At 48.7% G+C, this 19697-nt stretch overlaps 8 protein-coding genes across 8 annotated transcripts, besides 1 other annotated feature; 5 read left to right on the top strand and 3 right to left on the bottom strand.

Moving 5' to 3' along the window:
- The first annotated feature begins 3793 nt into the window (after positions 1-3793).
- Positions 3794-3818: a microsatellite.
- A 177-nt stretch (positions 3819-3995) lies between these two features.
- On the top strand, positions 3996-6393 carry FPSE_11633 (uncharacterized protein; the record flags this gene model as incomplete). Its single annotated transcript, XM_009264750.1, has 2 exons — positions 3996-4962; positions 5012-6393. The coding sequence occupies 2 exons, from the start codon at positions 3996-3998 to the stop codon at positions 6391-6393; spliced, it is 2349 nt and encodes a 782-aa protein (XP_009263025.1).
- Positions 6394-6927: 534 nt separating this feature from the next.
- Positions 6928-7314, top strand: FPSE_11634 (uncharacterized protein; the record flags this gene model as incomplete). The annotated part of the gene is made up of 2 exons (XM_009264751.1): positions 6928-7137; positions 7225-7314. 2 exons carry the CDS (start codon positions 6928-6930, stop codon positions 7312-7314), a joined length of 300 nt encoding a protein of 99 aa, XP_009263026.1.
- A 286-nt stretch (positions 7315-7600) lies between these two features.
- On the bottom strand, positions 7601-8031 carry FPSE_11635 (uncharacterized protein; the record flags this gene model as incomplete). Its single annotated transcript, XM_009264752.1, has 3 exons — positions 7601-7675; positions 7739-7879; positions 7936-8031. 3 exons carry the CDS (start codon positions 8029-8031, stop codon positions 7601-7603), a joined length of 312 nt encoding a protein of 103 aa, XP_009263027.1.
- A 258-nt stretch (positions 8032-8289) lies between these two features.
- On the top strand, positions 8290-9203 carry FPSE_11636 (uncharacterized protein; the record flags this gene model as incomplete). Its single annotated transcript, XM_009264753.1, has 3 exons — positions 8290-8420; positions 8483-8800; positions 8936-9203. 3 exons carry the CDS (start codon positions 8290-8292, stop codon positions 9201-9203), a joined length of 717 nt encoding a protein of 238 aa, XP_009263028.1.
- Positions 9204-10406: 1203 nt separating this feature from the next.
- FPSE_11637 (uncharacterized protein) lies at positions 10407-11173 on the top strand (the record flags this gene model as incomplete). Its single annotated transcript, XM_009264754.1, has 3 exons — positions 10407-10521; positions 10581-10695; positions 10753-11173. The coding sequence occupies 3 exons, from the start codon at positions 10407-10409 to the stop codon at positions 11171-11173; spliced, it is 651 nt and encodes a 216-aa protein (XP_009263029.1).
- A 909-nt stretch (positions 11174-12082) lies between these two features.
- On the bottom strand, positions 12083-13928 carry FPSE_11638 (uncharacterized protein; the record flags this gene model as incomplete). Its single annotated transcript, XM_009264755.1, has 3 exons — positions 12083-12275; positions 12329-13274; positions 13469-13928. The coding sequence occupies 3 exons, from the start codon at positions 13926-13928 to the stop codon at positions 12083-12085; spliced, it is 1599 nt and encodes a 532-aa protein (XP_009263030.1).
- Positions 13929-14207: 279 nt separating this feature from the next.
- Positions 14208-17446, bottom strand: FPSE_11639 (uncharacterized protein; the record flags this gene model as incomplete). Its single annotated transcript, XM_009264756.1, has 7 exons — positions 14208-14255; positions 14292-14329; positions 14745-15137; positions 15190-16200; positions 16259-16472; positions 16526-16724; positions 16794-17446. The coding sequence occupies 7 exons, from the start codon at positions 17444-17446 to the stop codon at positions 14208-14210; spliced, it is 2556 nt and encodes an 851-aa protein (XP_009263031.1).
- Positions 17447-17922: 476 nt separating this feature from the next.
- FPSE_11640 (uncharacterized protein) lies at positions 17923-19574 on the top strand (the record flags this gene model as incomplete). The annotated part of the gene is made up of 5 exons (XM_009264757.1): positions 17923-18069; positions 18147-18272; positions 18323-18400; positions 18452-19137; positions 19187-19574. The coding sequence occupies 5 exons, from the start codon at positions 17923-17925 to the stop codon at positions 19572-19574; spliced, it is 1425 nt and encodes a 474-aa protein (XP_009263032.1).
- Positions 19575-19697: the final 123 nt, after the last annotated feature.

A 19697-nucleotide genomic window follows, 5' to 3' on the forward strand; every position in this document is an offset into this window, starting at 1 on the left:
GTCGTCCCAGATGTGGTAATTATCATCGCTCTTCTTATTTGAAGGTAAGCAACCGAAGCTCCCGTTTGCATGGTCTCGTGCTCATGCGTGCCATGATAAACACGCAAGCAAGCAACCTTGTTGAACCGCCCGTTCCGTGGTGTTCTCGAATTGGTCGAGTTATAGCAAAATGTGATTTCTATGCCGGACTGTCACACTCTGTTGATCCCATCTGTCCCAAGGCAATGACGACTGGTCTTGTCTCGTCTGGACCTTACTATGTACAGTACCCTCGCCGGGGAACGAAACGAAACGAAACGTCGATGCAGGACCCCGCAGTCATGCAGATTGGAACACGCCACGGCCTCCTAGCATGGCCATGTGCGCCATGTGTCCACCACTCTTTGATACTGACTGCACTACACCCAAAGAAAAGCTCCCTGGACGACTGGATTTGTCCTTGTTTCTCATGGCCTTGTTAGTTGATGGTGTGCAGGGCCCTGGCCCAAGCTGGGTGTAAACCCACAAGACTCGGGAAATGTTACTGACTGGTTGGCCCTATCATGCACCAATTTGTCTGTGTTCGGCATGTGAGTGCGTGCGTGATAAGGCAGGGTTTATTGCGAACTCGGCTTAACCAAGCTTGATTTAATATCAAATGCGGTACTAAAGCAGGGTTTTTGTGTCTCCGAGCTACTTCCTTGTTGACTGTTTCTTGTTACTTTCTTGATTTTCTTGACTGAGCCTGTGATCTTCGTATTATTGCCTTGTTCGATATCACAATACATTAGCTTGTTTTGGCCGCACATTTCTTATCAGGGCAGTTGCGGTATTGTATGTGCAGATGGCGGTGAATTCGGGGAGTGCAATGCAAGGAACAATGTCGTGTGAGAGATGCCATGACTTGCCCTCGGGGTATCAGAAAAGTTGACTGCTTGTGGCATAAGGGACGTAATTATCAAGTCAGTTTATGCTGTTTAGAATATTAGTATAATCTTGGGTTATTTCTATACCCCAAAGCTTGGAGGTCAACTTTTCTGTTACCTACTAGCTTGCCTTCTCTTTGACGATTCGAGCAGAATGCTTGTCTATCCCTGTGCGCCTTCGAAGGACCGTATCGTTGTATCGAGATCTGATCTGAGATTAGTCAATGTGCATATCTGTACATCACTGACTTACCTGGTACACAGCAACGGTTGGGGTGGGTGGTATCTGTAGTTTAACGAGATGCAATCACCATAAGGCTCCGGATATCTGGCAATGCACTGTCGAGCCTCGCAAAAGAGGAAGGGCAGCGATATCAGCAGTACTACCCCAGAACTGTAGACTCGAATACTCGCTCGGATAGCCATTGGGGCGTGGTGAGGTTTTCCTCTCAGATGCAGCCAAGTCAACATTAACCACTATTCTCTTTGAAGGACTGGTCTATTGTTTGCGCGACGCCCCTGACCATCAAACCAACGTTGGAGGCTGCACTGGCGCCCTTGGTGTCTTTGTTCGGCGACAGTCGATCTGATGCTTTGTCGGGTCGAGCTTCAACGCAGTGCCAGCATTTATTTCGACTGTAGGAACTCGATTGGCAGAGTCTCTGCTTGGTTCAGTTATGCCCATCGTTATGTTTAAAGGAATACTGGCCTAACTCGACTCAGGGGCTCTCGGGACTTGATCGCCTGCCGTACAAGCCTCGAACGCTTTCCGCCGATTTAGTTGCTGCGAGGCTGAACTGTAGACGACCTAAACACATCGTCAGTGTAAGTTCGGGGTTGCGCAATCGAGTTCGAGGGTGTATGTTGTGCCAGTTTTGCTTTCCCTCTCGATGCAACTAAAGTCAGGTTATTGCAAGAACATGCGGCGAATTAGAGGGCAACACAAGAGCAAGAATACGTAGGCTCGTGCACGGCTGTTATCGTAGGTAGTCAGAGGTGATGTTTCTGGCTCGCAATGGAGGGATTTGGGTCAGTCCTAACCGCAACTGTCAACTGGGTTCCGATATCCTAGGATCTCGGGCTGCCTTTCTAACCGCAGCTACCTTGGCTGGCGGGGTTGGGTGACATAGACTGGTAAAGGATGTTGCTGTGATAATTTGAAGCTGTTTGTGTTGTTCGATCGGCTTGTGCATGCAGCTCGTTCAGCGTTTCAGGGGATGTACGGGCTTGCGGCTTTGGGACTACGACACGGGTGAAAGTACAACTTGGGCGTGTCTACTGGCATGGTCTTTGGACTGAAGCAAGGTATTCGTGAAGGTACTTGGTGCTTGGGAATCGTGTTGTGTGTAGAATAATGGGAGGAGCGACCGCGGTGCCTCCACTCGAGAGCATCTGTGCCCTAGGCTTCAGCGGAGATTAGTACACTGCACTATGGATATCTGGATATGTCGGCTATATTGGTGATGCAAATACGCTGTTGAAGTTTTCTTGTAATCATCCGGGGTTGGGATGATCAGATGGGTTGAAAGGGGGTTAGGTAGGGGACTTGGGAGTCTACCCACTTTTATTGGGTTGTAGCAACTACGCAGTAACAGTGTATTGTTCGAGTCTTGTTCAGGCCAATGTACTTTGTTATTGTATTTTTTCTATGTTGGTGCATATGTTGTTCGGTCGGTAACGAACAAGTGGTTGGTGATGTTGGCGGGTATATCAGAACAGTACCCTAGTTAGTCTTGATGGATTTCTCTCGTTTCTTCGGGGATTCCAATAACGAGAGTTTACTCGGAATGGTTTGTACATTGGTATACGAGTAATAGAACTCGAGAAGGCAGTTGCTTGGTTGTTTGCTCGTGGCCGAGGTCCCCTGAAACCATGCGCTGTAGTATAGAGAGGGTCACTAGCAAACAACAATCGCCAGTGCCGCGACTCCGGAACAGCGAAACAAGCACTTCTATATGAACAAGAAATACATAATATCAAGTAATAGCATTCATGTTGAGCACGTTCTTCATGATTATCGAGTTCCTAAAATACCCCTTATTTGGCTGTCTGGCCAGAAGCCAATATAATCTACACGGGCACTCCTTGTTTACTTGCAAACCACTACTCGATATCTTGTCAGGATATTCCAGCTGGCTGGCAGTACCTCTCTCTACTTATATACCATCTCTGCAGCTCGGCGTTTGCTTGCCTGGCCAACAAGTGGTTCTCGTTCTCTCCGGCTGCCCCATCGTTGCCGCGTGACTGCAACACTCCAAACGGTTTTCTCACATCTCCCTTCTCCTCTTCTCCTCCACTCCACTCCTACATCCACAGCGCAAGGCTGAGCTTTGGATAGAGAGGGCAGTGAATCACTGTCTGTATTTGCTCGATTTTGTCACCTACTTAAACTCTTCGCCTTCTTCTCTCTCTCATCCTTTTATCTCTTCCTTTTCATCATCGCTCTCTCATATCATCCGCGATCTTGACTTGCAGGTAAGATATAGCCTTCACCATCTTCTTCTCTCCTTTGGAAATAGCATCACACTTCCTCCTCCACTCCACTGCGTGATACATCTCGGTGCCAGCGCTGACTGCTACCCATCTAGAATCCTGACTCCTACCTTTTGCACCTACTTCTTGCACCTACTTCATCTACGTCTTCCTTCTGGCACCTATCTTGGAATACACCAAGATTCGCACTGTTTTTGGTGAGTGCAATATTTTTTCCATTTTTTTCCCTCTTCCTATTGTACCGTTCTTTGGCCCCTCTTCACGTACAAACGCAACCTGCATTCATCGTTTGTTTACTATCAACCCTTGATATTCTCTCCACCATCTTCCACACGTGCAAGGACAGGCGTTACATTTTCTTCTTCCCTATAAAGCCTTGTTATCCTCTCCTACCCCATCATCATCATCATCATCATAATCCACACGTACGCAGACGGACGTTACTTTTTCTTCCATATCATACCTTGTCGTCTCTTCTCCTAACTTCTCACCCACGCCACGCCTTATTTCATCTCGCTTTACCATTAGTACATCTCATACACCTGCCTTACTTTCCTTTTCCCAATCCTCATATACTTACACACGTCTTCTATAGACATGGCACGACGTCGAAAGACTCCAATGGGACTTAGTCCTAATGCGGATGATTTATTGAGCTCTACCAGAACTGTTGGCTCCAGTAACTATCCTCCGTCTGAATCTAGCCAAAAACAAGAGCAAGTTATTCACGAGTATGACTCAGAAAAGTCTCGCAGACGCCTCGAGGAGCACGGCTACCATCATTTGGTAACCAGCAAGTCGATCCGAGAAGTCCTTGAAGAATTTAATTCCAAAGTCAAGGAAAACGAGAAGCGAGCGGCTTCACGGGAAGAATTCCTGTACGCCAATAACGGCAACCCTACGCATTTCCTAGGCACCTATGTCCAGTCTCGGGAGTTGCTCATTGATACTTCTGGCCATGACATGACCAAGAGCCCCGCCGATCTCACCCCTATCAAAACTTCGAGCCTCTTTGGGGTTGTAGACAGCGGGCAGACATATGGTCTGATCTTTGGAAAAATGCTTGCCTCCGAGGGCATGAAGCAGCTTGAGTCCTTTTCGAAGGCGTTCCCCCTCCCGTGGGCCAAACTATCAAAGGGTATGGCAGTGTGGGACTTTACGACTGCCAGCTATCACGAGCCGCCAACCGGATCTGCTGTATTTCTTTGTGTCAGCCCCGAAGGCACTCAGAACGAGTTCAACCACGGCCTTGGACGCTTGTCTCAGCTCCGAATCGAGGAAAATGAAGCCCGAAACAACATCCGAAAACTTGTGCTCTTCATACAGCAAGAATGTGGCCTCACGTCGCCATACGGCTACGATGCCGAACGCGACGAGGAAGAAGATGAGCAAGTCTTGCACATCCTCCGTAACTACGGCTACAAAAAGAACATTGTCAAGATGGCGCGGTCTATCCCAACGCAAGAGAATCTTATGGTGGCTCTCAAAAACACCGTCGACCCAGCGCCAAACCATGAATACCAGATGTCGAAGCAGGTTGCCCTTACACAGACAATGCATCTACGTAAGTCACTACTTCTATTATCGTGATTACAAACTGACTCTTCCTCCAGTGTTTGCCATCGCCAAACGCAGCCACCTAGTTGAAGTTTTGCACTTCCACAAGACTCCCCTGCTTGACCGCAGACTCCTGGCTATAATTCTGCGAGCCTGTCCTCATGTCAAAATGATCGGAATCTACGAGTGTCCCATGCTACATTTGGGAGATGTCATCTTCCTGCTTGACCTTATCCATGAAGTCAACGAAGAACGCAAGGCGAAGCACCTTCCGCCTGTGGAAGCACTCGATTTTTACCCGCGATACCATGCGGGCCGGCCCTACAAGACTACTCGCGAGTTTGAGACTTACGGATTTACCTGGAAAGTTGAAAACAATGAAGAGGTCCAGCGAGGTGTTCTCACTGTCATCATGCAAGCGGTTTTGAAGTCTCGCGAAATGAAGATCAAACTCCTAATGGAGGAGAACGCAGCTTTTATGACGTTCTTATCGAACATTCCAATGGTGCCCGGAAAGGTGTTCGCATTTCTAGATGGCCTTTATCGCCTTCTCGATTTGAAGTCCGTCAAGTCGAAGGATAAAAACGCAATGAGGCAAGCCAAGTACGATGTGTTGAAAGCTGTACGAAGCGGTCTAGTGTCACATAAACATGGCAATGGCAACTATTACTTGGAAATGGGTACCAAATTCTACTTTTGCGCATCATGTGGCTATGAATTTCTTTTTGAATTCTTCCACCCGAACAATCGGTTTGCCACCCAGTTTGATAACTGGCTGTGCACAGGTTGCATTCTGCGCTCAAAGCTGGACGAGGAGGCCGACCACCAAAAGCTCTGGAGCAAAGATGTCATGACGGGTTTCTACCCTGACTGGAAGCCTACGGAGTTCAATGCTGATGCCCCCATTCTTAACAATGGACAAGACCTGGTCCGTTTCAAGACGGGCAAGGCGGAACGAGATCCACTCCCTTCACAGGTTCTTTTGCCAGACGGAGACTTCTACCAACGTAGCAATGGAAATCAACTTGTCCGCGATCTCAAACGCCACTACGACAGTGTGCAGGGCTTGCCCACTCTGACTACTCTTTTGAAGGCGGACGGACTGCGGCAAAAGGCCCGAGACGCGGCTTTGATTGCTGACTCAGAACGATCGCTCGCTCTTTACCTGCGAACTTACCCTCACTTGCGGGATCCTTCCATGCGTCCTACTCTGGTGTCTATGATTCACGAAATAGGTGCCCCCAACCACTACGATGAAGATCAGGGTCATCAAAACCCTCGAAACCGTAACGGATTCAAGTCTACGCACACATTCGAGACTGCTATTGAGATGTACAGGACCTTGGATGAGCCGTACAAGGACACTTTTGGTCCTTATGAGCATCCAGGCGACGATATCTGGACCCCTAACGGCAAGGTGAAGGACGGTTTTTGGTGAAAAAAGGGTTTGGTGAAGAAAGTGGTTTTCCCCCTTCTTTTTTCTTTTGATACATCATGGGCTTGGTAATAGACGAATGTCTTTGCTATATCCGTAACGGAACGGTTGTTATTGGCCCCAGAAGGATGGACTGGTTTTAATGGCCCGATTTTGGAACTCTTGATGAGGTTTAATGAGAGATAGGATACAAAGGGTCATTCATTGGCAACCACATAGAAAGGATAGTAGCCAGATGATTCGATACGTACGTACGTACGTACCTACCTGGAACTCAAGATAGCTGAATGGATTGTGTGTTTTGCACGAAAGCATCATCGTGCTCCTTACATCTTATGTCTTAAGCGGCCATATTTCTTAATACCTCGAAGCCATGGATAATGGCGACGTTGATGTTGATGTTGTTGATGAACAATAAAAGTGGATTATGGGGTGCGTGAGTGGCACGTGATTTGACGATCCAGCTCATGGAGCAAACCTCAACGGTTCATGAGTACAACCTAGACTCAGAGTCGTCACCGTCCAAAGCAAACCACGATGGCCTCTTTTCTTCGAAATCTCACGCTATCAGCGAGATCATTGACCCCGAGCAATGCCTTGGGGGCTTTTGCGACTCGCGGCCCCTGGTCGCTTTTCACCAGCCCCGCGACGACACCCATCTCGCGAGCGCTGGGAAACGGTTTGATGCAGCAGACTCGAGGCATGAAGGTCCAAAGTTCGGTAAAGAAGCGATGCGAGCACTGCAAGGTGAGAAGGAACAATCAAGGAGGACATCATTAGCTTTGATGCTTCAGGTCTCCTTTGTGACTTGGTCAAAGGCTCACACTCTTTCAGGTCGTGCGAAGGAAGGCCGGCAAGCGACATAATGGACACTTGTACATCATCTGCAAGGCAAACCCTCGACACAAGCAACGACAAGGTTAACAAAGAAGAAGAAGAAGCCAATCGTGAGATACGGGAGGAAACTGTACGATAATATTCAACGAATTGCGGGACCGGACGAATTCTAGACGGGCGGCAGCGAGATTTACATCCCCATGCGTGACAGAACGAGCAAAATGCACTGGATGTTTCCTTTTTTTTCTTGCGAGGCGTCACTGGGAGCCTTGCAATATTCTTCTGAGAGGTCGATGGAGAAGGACGGTACAGCGCGCGGTGGGGGACTGAAGGCTTGTCCGACATGTACAACTACAACTACAACTTTGCTGCGCTACATACCATCGATATACCTCTCCATGCCTTCCCATTCCGTCTTGCCAACTGAGAGGAGATATCGAACGTGTGCCTTTTGCGGTAGATCGAGTCAGTCGTGGACTATCAAGAAGTGAAGGAAGGGAGTGGAACATACGGAGTCTGCCACATTGCGACGTCTCTCGAATTCATCACGGGCGTATCTTCGAGACTCGGCTCTTGTTGTAGGGTCAGGAATCTTTTTCGTACCGCGCAGAATAGTACGGTAGAATGCCAAGACTCGACCTCTTTGAATGAACTATTTTACTCCATCAGAATTTCGTCTCATAATCAACCAGACTTAAACCAACATACCTGGTCGAGATTTAGCGTAGGCTTGAGACGAGAACCGCCTGCGCGGGTGGTGGCATAGCCACGGCTGAAAGCCAGCAGACGAGTAGTGAGGACCATTCTACCGGTTACTACCTCTTCGACTGCGAAATAGTGAATTTGCTCATCACACGAAATTTGTAGTGATAATGACGATGGAAAGCTTCAACTGGCGATTTCACATCGTGTCGGACCAACCTCGGCTATCGAACGGGTCTGGGTTCTCCTGGGTCCAGCAAGTTGTTAGTGGCAGGTACGGCCGTGTCCATTGCATCTGCTTGTTTAAATATTTATTTTTCATCATCTTTCTCCCATCGTAATTTGTTTCGAGTTATCAGAATGACGGACACAGGTGATACGAAAGAACCAAAGAGGCTCGTAGGAAGAAGACGACAAAAAACAGAAAACCCAGTCGAAATCGCAAACAAGGTCTCAGATGATGAGTTCCTTACACAGTATCTAAAACCGAGGTGAGCATTGACTACAAGGACCGTATTTGGATCAATTGGTGACAGCTGTGTTGCAGTGACAGTTGGTCGGAATGGAAACATCCTCAAGGCGAAACAACATGTACCCTGAGTCTTGCACGGCCTACATGTATGAGTGATGAAGATTTGGAGGCATGCTACAACTTGGTAGATGAAACAAGCGGTGCAGACTATCGCGACTCATCGCTTGGGTGGCATCCGGCTGCAAAGAAGAAGGAGATGCGATCGCCAGATCTCAGATACATCTTGGTAAAAGACGGACAAGGCACTATAAAAGGCTTTACGTCTTTTATGCCCACTTTTGAGAACCACGAAGCTGTGGTTTACTGTTATGAGATTCACTTGAAACAGGAACTACAAGGGTAAGTCAGCCAACACGGCCTTATCTATACACCATCCCGCAATCCAACGGGGATCTATCGATACACCAGCGGAATTTGATGGAGTGCGCCATATGGAACATGCGAGACCGTTAGGCTAACAGGTATTTGGCAAAGAACCGGACTAGGCAAACAGCTCATGGGTTACTACATGGACGTTGCAGAGAACATACCAAGTATCGAAAAAGCCATGCTCACATGTTTTGTGAGTAACAAATCTGCGCTCAAATTCTACGAGAGACTGGGATTCACAAGAGACGATTACTCCCCAAGGGAAAGAAAACTAAGAGGAGGAAAGGTGGTGGTACCCGACTATGTGATACTCAGTCGACCAACAGCCGCAAAAAAGGTCGATGATTCAAGAGCTCACCAGCCTGGACGTTGACACATTTACACCACAAAGGTAGCAATGGGTGGGTCATGTTACATTTGTTGAAAAAAACATATCACGGACTTGTGTGTAGTGGAACGAGAGAATAATACGATCAATTCAACGTCCTGTACAGAGTACGGATGTAAGAGCTAATGAGATTGAATGACAAACTCGGGGAGACCCAGACTGAGAACATCATTTTCGAATCAACCAAATTCTCCGTCTGATTGAGGAACAAACTCAAAGTCACGTCTACGGTTCTACAATTGGTTAGAGATACTCTGAAAGGGTTGTTCCTCTTTTTCTAAGAATATCACATCTCACCACGCTACAATCTTCGCAATGGTGGCCGAACTTTGTCTAGGCTGACCTGTGAAAGCCTGAGCTGATAGTTGTCTTTGACTCCTTCAATTCCGACTGGATACAATTGTGTTCGCTGGCTGCACTGTTAGTCGCTACAGTATCTCCTGTCAAGCTATTGAAAACTAACCGACTTGAGCTGCATTAATCTCGAGATGGTGGAGGTGATCTTCTGCACGCTGCAAAGTTCCCTCAGATCCTTACCAAGGATGACACGCTCTAGACACTGTAGGGGGCCTAGGAGGTCTTACTGCCAGCATTACCCCCTGCAATCATGTCAGCCCTAGGACGCTAAATCAGAGCAGGGGCTGAATTGTCTTTTCAGCAATACCGTGTTGAGCTTCACCTACGGCACCTTGCTAACCGGCTTCGTGCAGAGTTGTACAAGTTGCACAGCCAATTTGCGAGGTAGTGTCGATATTGTACCGAAGCAGTAGCTTCTGATAACGAAAAGGAAGGATACTTTCCCTGCGATTCATTTTGGGTTAGAGGCGTCAGCTGGCTTAGAGCTTGACTCCGCTGCTGACCTGACCCTGTCTGTCTATCTTGGATTGAAATGAAGGGCGCCCTAGTGAACACGGAGGCTTAGAGCTGAAGCTTTTATGAGCTGGGGCTGTGACACACCCGGCCTGAAACTAAAGGCGATTGCCGTGCCGAGACGAGACGATTGTCAGGTTGTTTGTCCGTAGGAGTTTGTCTAATAATAAGGTGCTGTTATCGTCCATCGAGTCTCCAAAGGTTTCCTTCTCTCTCCCTTCTCTCCTTAACCTGTGCACATTCACATTCTTTCTCCTTGGCTTCTCTACACCTCGATTCCAGTCCATCAATCGTCAATCGATATACTCATCAACCGCAATGGCTCAGCAATACTCCCAAGGACCCAACGTCCAGAATCAGGAATGGCAGAGCAACCTTTGCAATTGTTCGCCCTGCGACTCTTGCATGCTCAGCACTTTCTGTCCCTGCATTCGTATGTTCCTGCATAAGACGATCTTGGCATACTCGTAAGACTAACAGTCCTTGTTACAGTGTTGGGTAAAACTTCCGACCGTATGAGAGACCCTACAATGCAAACTGCCGATACCTGCAACAGCGATACTCTTATTTTCACCGCCATCCAATGCGTTACTGGCTGTGGCTGGATGTAAGGATATACCACAGAATGTGTTCCTCGAGCTGCCAACTAACATGCGATTCCTAGTTACTCCATGATGAAGCGTGGAGAAATCCGTGAGCGATTCGGCATCAAGGGTAGCGGTATGAGCGACTGCTGTGTCAGTTACTGGTGTCTCTGCTGTGCTCTCATCCAGCAAGACAACGAAGTCAAGGCTCGTCTCTCGCATGGTCCTATCATGCAGGGCTACCAGGCTCAGAAGGAGGGCATGCATATGCCAACCGCCCAGCCCCAGCCCCAGCAATACCAGGACCATAAGCCCAACCCTGAGCAGCATACTCCTCAGCCTGATTACCAGCTCCCTCAGCATCAGCATCAGCAAGGCTACCAGTCTCCTCAACAGGGTTATCAGTCTCCTCAGCAAGGTTACCAGTCTCCTCAGCCTCAAGGATCCTTCCCTCCACCTCAGCAGACTTACAATCCTCACCAGCCTCAGCCCCAGTATTAATTAAATACGCTACCTGAGCAGGGAAATGATGTATCAAGATGAAAGGATGCACTACCAGCATGACACATAAAAAAAAGAAAGGCGAAAGGCATGTGAGAGAGCAGCTGCGGGTAATAAGCTGGCATGTGAAATGACGCTGAAGCGCGGACGGGTACGCGGCAATGGATTATACCCTGTGACAAAGACGGTCATGATCTCTTTTAATCATTCATAATAAATATTTTCTGTTTCAATACCACTATACTTTTTAACATTGAACCGAGAAGCATCTCAACCGCCTGTGTTGCTGCAAACTTCGTAGCTGCGTGAACCGAATTGACACAAGGAGTGACGGTCTAAAGGGCAGCAATGAAACTCTAAAACTTCTGCTTCTGCTGGAAAGACCCTTGTTCGTGAGTTTCCGCTTTGCCTTCCTTTTTGGTGTATGGCCTGACTTTAGTATCACTGTCTGTGCGTTTGGTATTTCGGTGATTTCCATTCTGCATGGCTTCAATCTTGAGCCTACGAGTTGCCTAATAAGACATAAGTACTAGTTTCTGATCGCTGAACATCTGTAATACGCAGCTGTGGCCTGTTGCTTGCATTTCCGCTTCACAATATCACAGCTCAAACTAACTGGCAGCACTTCAGTATCCTGAGGGTATCAATAAAAATTTAATTCATGACCTCTGCCTCTGTCGATTTGTTCAACAGTCAGACAGCAAAACGCCCGCGTCGCACCTCTAGTGGTTGGACAAACGCCTATTCAGATCTACAGCTTATCGAGGTTCCTTTTATCCTCATCCTGATGAAAACCTTCCAAATCTTGTGCCCAAATCCCCAATGCAAGTCGTTGCATATAAAATAAACCAGCCCGTTTTCCCCTTTTCCCAATCCTTCGTCATCCTATCATTTTTTCCATATATGTCATTACGCGTAAAGCTTCTTCTCATAAGACTCCATGTTCACGTTGCCCTCCAACTGAGCACTAGCTGTGCGAAGCTCGAAGCGGAGCTCGCCAACCTCGGCGCAGTGGTGCATGCCAGACAGGCTGGTCATACCGCTGTCCTGAAGAGAGTGTTTGAGGCCGGCAGCAAGGTAGGGAACGAACTTCTGGATCGATCTATTAACCATGTTAGCATTTCTCAACTCATCTCAGCATAGGACAAAACTTACCCTCGGTGGGCCACAGCACCCGACACACCCTGAGCAACCAGAACACTGTCACCCTCAGAGAAGTAACGAGCAGTTCCAGCGTTGCTCTTCTGGCTGTCCTTACCGCCGTTACCGGCCTTCTTGTCCTGCATGGCGTCGATGCTACCCATGCCTCGGTAAGCCTTGACAAGCTTACCCTCGCGAGAGACGAAAGAAGTACCGGGGGACTCGGTGGTACCAGCCAAGAGACCACCCATCATAATGGTAGAGGCACCAAGGGCAAGACCCTTGACGATGTGACCAACGTTTTGGATACCACCGTCAGCGATGCAGGGAACGCCGAAGCGAGCAGCGAATCGGCTGACGCTGTAGACGGCAGCAGCCTGGGGACGGCCGACAGCCATGACCTCCTGGGTGATACAAGCAGAACCACTGCCCATACCGATTCGGAGACCATCAACACCAGCAGCGATCAAAGAAGCAGCCTGCTCTCGAGTCACGACGTTTCCGCCAATGACATCGACATCGGGGAACTCCTTCTTGACCCACTTGATCATCTCAATCTGGTACATACTGTTACCCTGGGAGCTGTCCAGGATGACGATATCGAGACCGGCCTCAACAAGCTTCTTGAGACGAAGCTTGTCCTCGGGACGAGTACCAATAGCAGCAGCACAGAGGAGCTGCTTGCTGTCGGGAAGCTTGGAAGCATTAGGGAAATGCTGGTTCTTGGTCAAATCGGAACGAGAGATCATGGAAACGAGGTTGGAGTCCTTGTCGACGATGGGGAGCTTGCCCTTCTTGGACTTGGAAAGGATCTTGTTGGCTTCGAGGAGAGTGACGGTCTCGGGAGCAGTGACAAGGTCCTTAACCATGACATTGGAGACAGCCTGGTCAAGATCCTCCTCAAACTGAAGGTCTCGGTTGGTAACAATACCAACAAGCTTGGATCCAAGCTTGCCATCCTCTGAAGTTTTCAGTTAGCCTATTGTTCCTGTGCGGGGCAATGCGACAATGAAAAAAAAATTGTTTGAAGTGGTTGTTCATAGTATAGTTTCTCCACATTGACAATAGTCTAACGGTGGAACGAAAGTTATATGAAAAGGGTGTATAATCATGCAACCAGGTGTGAGATGGAGTTGGGCTGTAGTTGTAACTTACCAGTGACTGGGAAACCACCGAAACCCCACTTCTCCTTCAGAGCCTTGGCCTCACCAACAGTGGTGTTCTGGTCGATGACGATAGGGTCGTTAATGAAACCGTTCTCGTATCGCTTGACCTTGCGGACCATGTCGGCCTGGGCCTCGGGGGAGCAGTTGTGGTGAATAACACCGAGGCCACCCTGGAGAGCCATGTGGATGGCCATCTCGTGCTCCGTGACAGTGTCCATAGGAGACGAGACGAAGGGTGTTCGGAGGGTGATGCGCTTGGTGATGGGCGAATCAAGAGTGACCTCGGAGGCAGCGAAGCCAATGTAGCCAGGGAGAAGAAGGAAGTCGTTGTAAGTCAGACCACCATGCTTGGTTGTGTCCATAAGCTCGTGGATGTCGAGGCCATCCCTTTGCTTGTACTCCTTGAGAACCTCAAGGGCCTTGGTGTAGTCGAGCACTGAGGCAGACATGATTGGCAACTATAAAAGAGGAATCAAAGACAAATGAGGTGAGGTCGAAGACGAGACGAGTCGATGAGCAAGCTCTGGCCTTTATCGACTGCTAAGATTGATAGAACGCTTCTTCCCGAAAGAAAGAAAGAAGAAAAGAATTGGTGGTGCCTCCTCAAAAACTTTTTTATGGGAACGCGGGACCCTGGGATGACGCCGATAATGGAGGGGCAGTTCCCTCTCTTTTTTGACGGGCATCCAATCAAGTTAGATTTTGCAGTGGCAAGTGGGGCCCGTTTTTTAATTTTTCTCCTCCAGCGCTCCTGCAAGTTTTTCCTGCTCGCTAACCTTTTGTGGTCAATTTGTACCCGAAAATGAACTTACCCTATAGACTACTCGGGCCTCGACGTTTCCACTACCAACTATTCTAAGTGGTCACTATCGAGAAATTACATTCAGTCCCTTTTGTTTGCGTGGTATACAAATTTACACAATGGACTTATGTACTTTTGAACTTCTACCTGTTCCTAAATGTTATCTGTCACCGTACGGGTGATGATGATCGATCATTAATCTCAAAGACCAAAGTGCACTTTCACCTCAACGTCATTGCTCCATCGACTTTCAAGACCCATATCCTTCCACGCTTTTCCAATGTCGATCTCAAGTACATGCTTGTCGACTGTTGAAATAGCCACTGTGTGCACAGGTATCACCTTTTCCTGTATCGTGATCAAGAAACCCCCCTCGATAGTTAGATTGGGAAGTGCAGATATGTAGATTCCTAAACAAATGTGAGACCGAGGTAGATATTAGACAGAGTCGAGTCTCGCTCACCTAGTGTACCGAATGCCTTGATGCGCGTGACTATAACAACTCGACTGTTGTGGCGTTCCTGTTTGATATCGTTCATAATGACTGCTGCAACACCTGCCATTTTGCCCAACAAACCCAAGTTTGCGACAAAAACGTCGCCGTGCTTGAGGCTGGACAAAGGCGTTAGTGAAAACGCAGAGAGTATCTCGAACCCTCGGACAGGTAAGGAAGTTGTAAACAAGGAACCAGACCCCTCAAGCGTTGTTGGCTGTGAAACCTTGCCTGTTTTATGGGCGCGAACCACATAGTAACCCGGAGTTACACCAGGAAAGCTCGAGAGAGGAACGAATTCAGTCAGCGGCCTGGAGGAGACGTTGAAGACCCCCAAGATAGGATATCCCGTATGTGAAGCCCCTGCGACCCGATTAGTTCTGGCTGGCCATTTGCTAAACAGAGTACCCCTTACTGTGATGGCCTCCTACTTTCAGAAGCAGATCATCGTCATATCCAATATAGGGGTCCACTGTCTTACCCAAGGAGCTGGGCCGGAAAATAACAGTCTTTCCTTGTGGAGTGAGACCAGTCATCTGTCCGATCAGATCCATATCATGTTCGCCGGGAACATCAGTGATGTATATAGGCCCTCCACTGATACATCTAGCCGCAGCATGAAATCCAGAGTACTCGTGGACAGTTTGGAACATATCCCAGTCAGGAAGCACGTTGAGATAACTCATGAAGATGGCGTTATGTGCGTTTGTCCATACGTGCCATGGGTGCGACGCGGGTATCTCAGGGAAGAAATCGTCCGAGTTGCGAACCAGAATCGTGGGTCGATTCGTAGGCATCTGAGAGTGGAAGAGAGCTTGAGGAAATTGGGACATGCAAGATATGGCCCTTGCACTAAAGTGACGCAGAGTCGAGATAGCCCAAGCTTCAAGATAGGCGTTGATGAGGTCTCGACGAGGAGAAGCTTCGACCCATGTATCAATCATGAACTGGGCATCCGTCTTGACAGCATCAACTCCAGCATCGGAGAGGAATTTATAGAAATCATTGTAAAATCGGTTGACGTCCTCCTGGGCGATGACAGTCATTTTGCCGCCCAAGGGAAGATTGCGACGGTCAGCATCCTCTCTTGTAACCTCGATAGTCTTGTAAGTCTCGGCAAGCTTCCCATTAGGGGCAATACCACCCCAATACCCCAGAAGTGCATGCCACACAGCGATGTGCTGAATGTGTGGGTGGTTCTTTCGAATATGTGATACAGTAGCCTTCAACCCTTGAGGGAAGGCCTTGGGCTCGGCTTCAAAATCCTTCCAACCGTACTGAAACTGGCTGGGACCTTGGTAGTCGATAGACTGCCAGTTATCATCAATAATCAGACTCGACACTTGGATATCATGCTCGCCTAATTTATCCAGGGCATTGAATATCTTTTGGTCTGTTAGTTTCTGCCCAAGAGCGTTCCATGTACCTATATTACGACAGCCCGTCAGTCTGTTTTCCGAAGACGAATAGAAACAAGAACACACAGAATCCAAGTCCGTCAAACCAGTGTTCTAGCCACTCTGGTTTGAAGTCGTCTACCAAAGCAGAAAGCTCGTGAGACCATTCCTTGTTGGTCTGCTTCATCACTGAAACCAGGTTTCTAGCATGGTACATTACTGAAGCCATAGCACAATCGAAATCATCGCCCTCGGAAACAAGGACAACAGCGGCCTCCTCAGAAAGGCCATCGTTTCGGGCCTGGATAGTCAGAAGAAGCACCAAGATATGAAACCAATGTTACAGGTACGCACATGAACCTGGACTTTTCCATCTGATTCGCTTCGGAAAACTGGCAAGACGTGACCGATACCGCTAACAGCAAGAAACACGAGACTTTTGCCTTGTGGGCTTAAGAAACAACAGAGAACTCCATCTTTATCGAGAGAGAAATGTGATTTTCCATGTCGAGGGGCAAGCCACGGCGACCACAGCCGGACAAGAGAGAACCACCTATACCCGGTCAGAGGAGGTGGATGTTAAAGATGAAGATAGTTCATCAAATCCGTTGATGATACTCACCTCGCAAAGGTACCGAATGGAGTACCGATTAGAATGTCCCTATAAGTTGAGTCATCTTCATTTGCAGATGCAATGACTGCCTCCAGCGACCAGAGTGAAGTACCGGGTGATTGGCTTATATGTGATTTAATTGTCCAATCCTTAGAGTTAATATTAGGGATGAGATTGGACAAGTTGTTGGACAAAAGTCCAACAGGAGTGTTGACAATCAATCCATCATTGAGACCTTGTTCATCACGGATCCATCTCCAATCGGCATCCAGACTATGACGAAACTTGAGAGTAAACTTGAGCGAAGCCTCAAATGGAACGGATGTAGAGAAATAGAAGCGAGACATGGAGTCATCCAGTGCTTGTAAAGTCTGAGGGGCCGACGCTTCCTGAACAGAGGACAGTGGCACATCCTTCCAGGCTGCATCGTCTACGGAGTGCCATGCTGAGACCTCCCAGGACTCGCTGGCACGGAACTTGGGTATCTCGAGAACAGTGGTTAGGGTGACATTTTTGCCTCTAACTGAGGTTACGTGCCCCAGAGGCGGAGAGCTCTGCAGAACAACCTTCATATTCTCATGAACTGGGATCGGAGGAGGTTTCTGTTTAGCGACGTAGATTTTCTGAAAGACGTCGCCAAAGTTGTAATTGCCAGACGGCATTGCAGTTGAAGTAAGAGTGATAGGAGCAGACTTTAAGCAGAGATGCGTTTATTTAGCGAATTGAATATTGAAAGCAGAAAAGGCTTGTGAATTGTGCTTGCGATAGAAGTAAATCTTGATAGCAAATCGTAATAATCATGCCATCACATCAGTAAACGGTCTGATACTGGGTGATGCAGACATGTATGTTCACATTGAAGTTCTGTCATAGGAGCATACAAGTACGTACAGAGACGAAAACAGGTAGGTGTTGGATCATAGTGGAGCTGGTACGGGGTTAAAAGTGGTTAGTAATGAGCGCCTCTCATTGGATCAGATCGTCAAGCCGGACGTTGTGATTCGGAGACGCTCGGAATGACTAATCAATCCGCCTTATTGCTCAGGCTGCAAATTATCTCAGTAAAGCTTCTAGCCGAGCCAGATCGAAAGATTTCATCAAACCACTCAATTCAGCGTCGACCCTCCAAACCTGCGTCATGGCGTCCCGGAGATTGGCTTTGAACCTCTCGCGAGGTCTGCGAAACCGTGCTGGGTTTTCGGCCGCCGTTCCTTTCACACGAGGCTTTGCCACTCCCTCTACCGTCGGCAAGACTCAGACTACAACTCTTAAGAATGGATTGACTGTGAGCATCATCGCACGAGGCCAATTGGCTTCGAGAACCACTCCGGAACAGGCCCTCCTGACAATTGTTACCATTAGGTCGCTACCGAGCACTCGCCCTTTTCGCAAACGTCGACCGTCGGTGTCTGGATCGATGCCGGTTCCCGAGCTGAGACTGATGAGAACAACGGTACCGCCCACTTCCTTGAGCATCTCGCTTTCAAGGTTCGACAACCCATCAATTGGCCGAGATTCACCATTAACAATGTTATCAGGGTACCGCCAAGCGAACTCAGCAGCAATTGGAATTGGAGATTGAGAACATGGGTGGTCACCTGAACGCCTACACTTCGGTCAGTCGGATCAAAGGATATGGGAATTGAATGATGCTAACATTCATCCAGCGCGAGAACACCGTCTACTTCGCCAAGGCTTTCAATTCTGATGTTCCCCAGTGTGTCGACATTCTCTCCGATATTCTCCAGAACTCCAAGCTCGAGGAGTCCGCCATTGAGCGTGAGCGCGACGTTATCCTCCGCGAATCCGAGGAGGTCGAGAAGCAGGTCGAGGAGGTCGTTTTCGATCACCTCCACGCCACTGCTTTCCAGCACCAGCCCCTTGGCCGCACCATCCTCGGCCCTCGTCAGAACATCCGCGACATCACCCGAACCGAGCTTACCGACTACATCAAGAACAACTACACTGCTGACCGCATGGTTCTTGTTGGTGCCGGTGGTATCCCCCACGAGCAGCTTGTCCAGCTCGCTGAGAAGCACTTCGCTGGTCTTCCCAGCAGCGGCCCCCAGACCGGCGCCTACCTCCGCTCCAAGCAGAAGGCTGACTTTATGGGCTCTGACGTCCGTGTCCGAGATGACAACATGCCCACTGCCAACATCGCTCTCGCCGTTGAGGGTGTTAGCTGGAACTCCGAGGACTACTTCACTGCTCTCGTTGCTCAGGCTATTGTTGGTAACTACGACAAGGCTGTTGGCCAGGCTCCCCACCAGGGCAGCAAGCTCAGCGGCTGGGTCCACAAGCACGATCTTGCCAACAGCTTCATGAGCTTCTCCACCAGTTACAACGACACCGGGTAGGTTTTGATAACGTGCTTTAGCTTGACTATAACTAACTTTTTTCAGTCTGTGGGGTATCTACCTTGTTTCCGACAAGCCTGACCGAGTTGATGACCTCGTCCACTTCGCCATCCGTGAGTGGATGCGTCTCTGCACCAACGTCAGCGCCTCCGAGACCGAGCGTGCCAAGGCTCAGCTCAAGGCTTCTATTCTCCTGTCCCTCGACGGCACCACCGCTGTCGCTGAGGACATTGGCCGACAGCTCGTCACCACTGGCCGCCGCATGGCTCCTAACGAGATTGAGCGCAAGATTGACGCCATTACTGAGAAGGACATTATGGATTTCGCCAACCGAAAACTTTGGGACCGTGATATTGCTGTTAGTGCTGTGGGAACCATCGAGGGTCTCTTCGACTACCAGAGACTTCGCAACACCATGAAGCCCAAGTTTTAAGTTAGAGAGGGCCAGTGGAGTTGTGAAAATCGAAACCAGGGTATAGAGTGTATGAGATACCGTTTACAGGCCTAGTGTACCATAAGATTTCCTCTGTTCATACTAGGTAACACGGAGTTGTGA

Source organism: Fusarium pseudograminearum, chromosome 1 (genome assembly GCF_000303195.2).
Source record: "Fusarium pseudograminearum CS3096 chromosome 1, whole genome shotgun sequence".
NCBI classification, from domain to species: domain Eukaryota; kingdom Fungi; phylum Ascomycota; class Sordariomycetes; order Hypocreales; family Nectriaceae; genus Fusarium; species Fusarium pseudograminearum.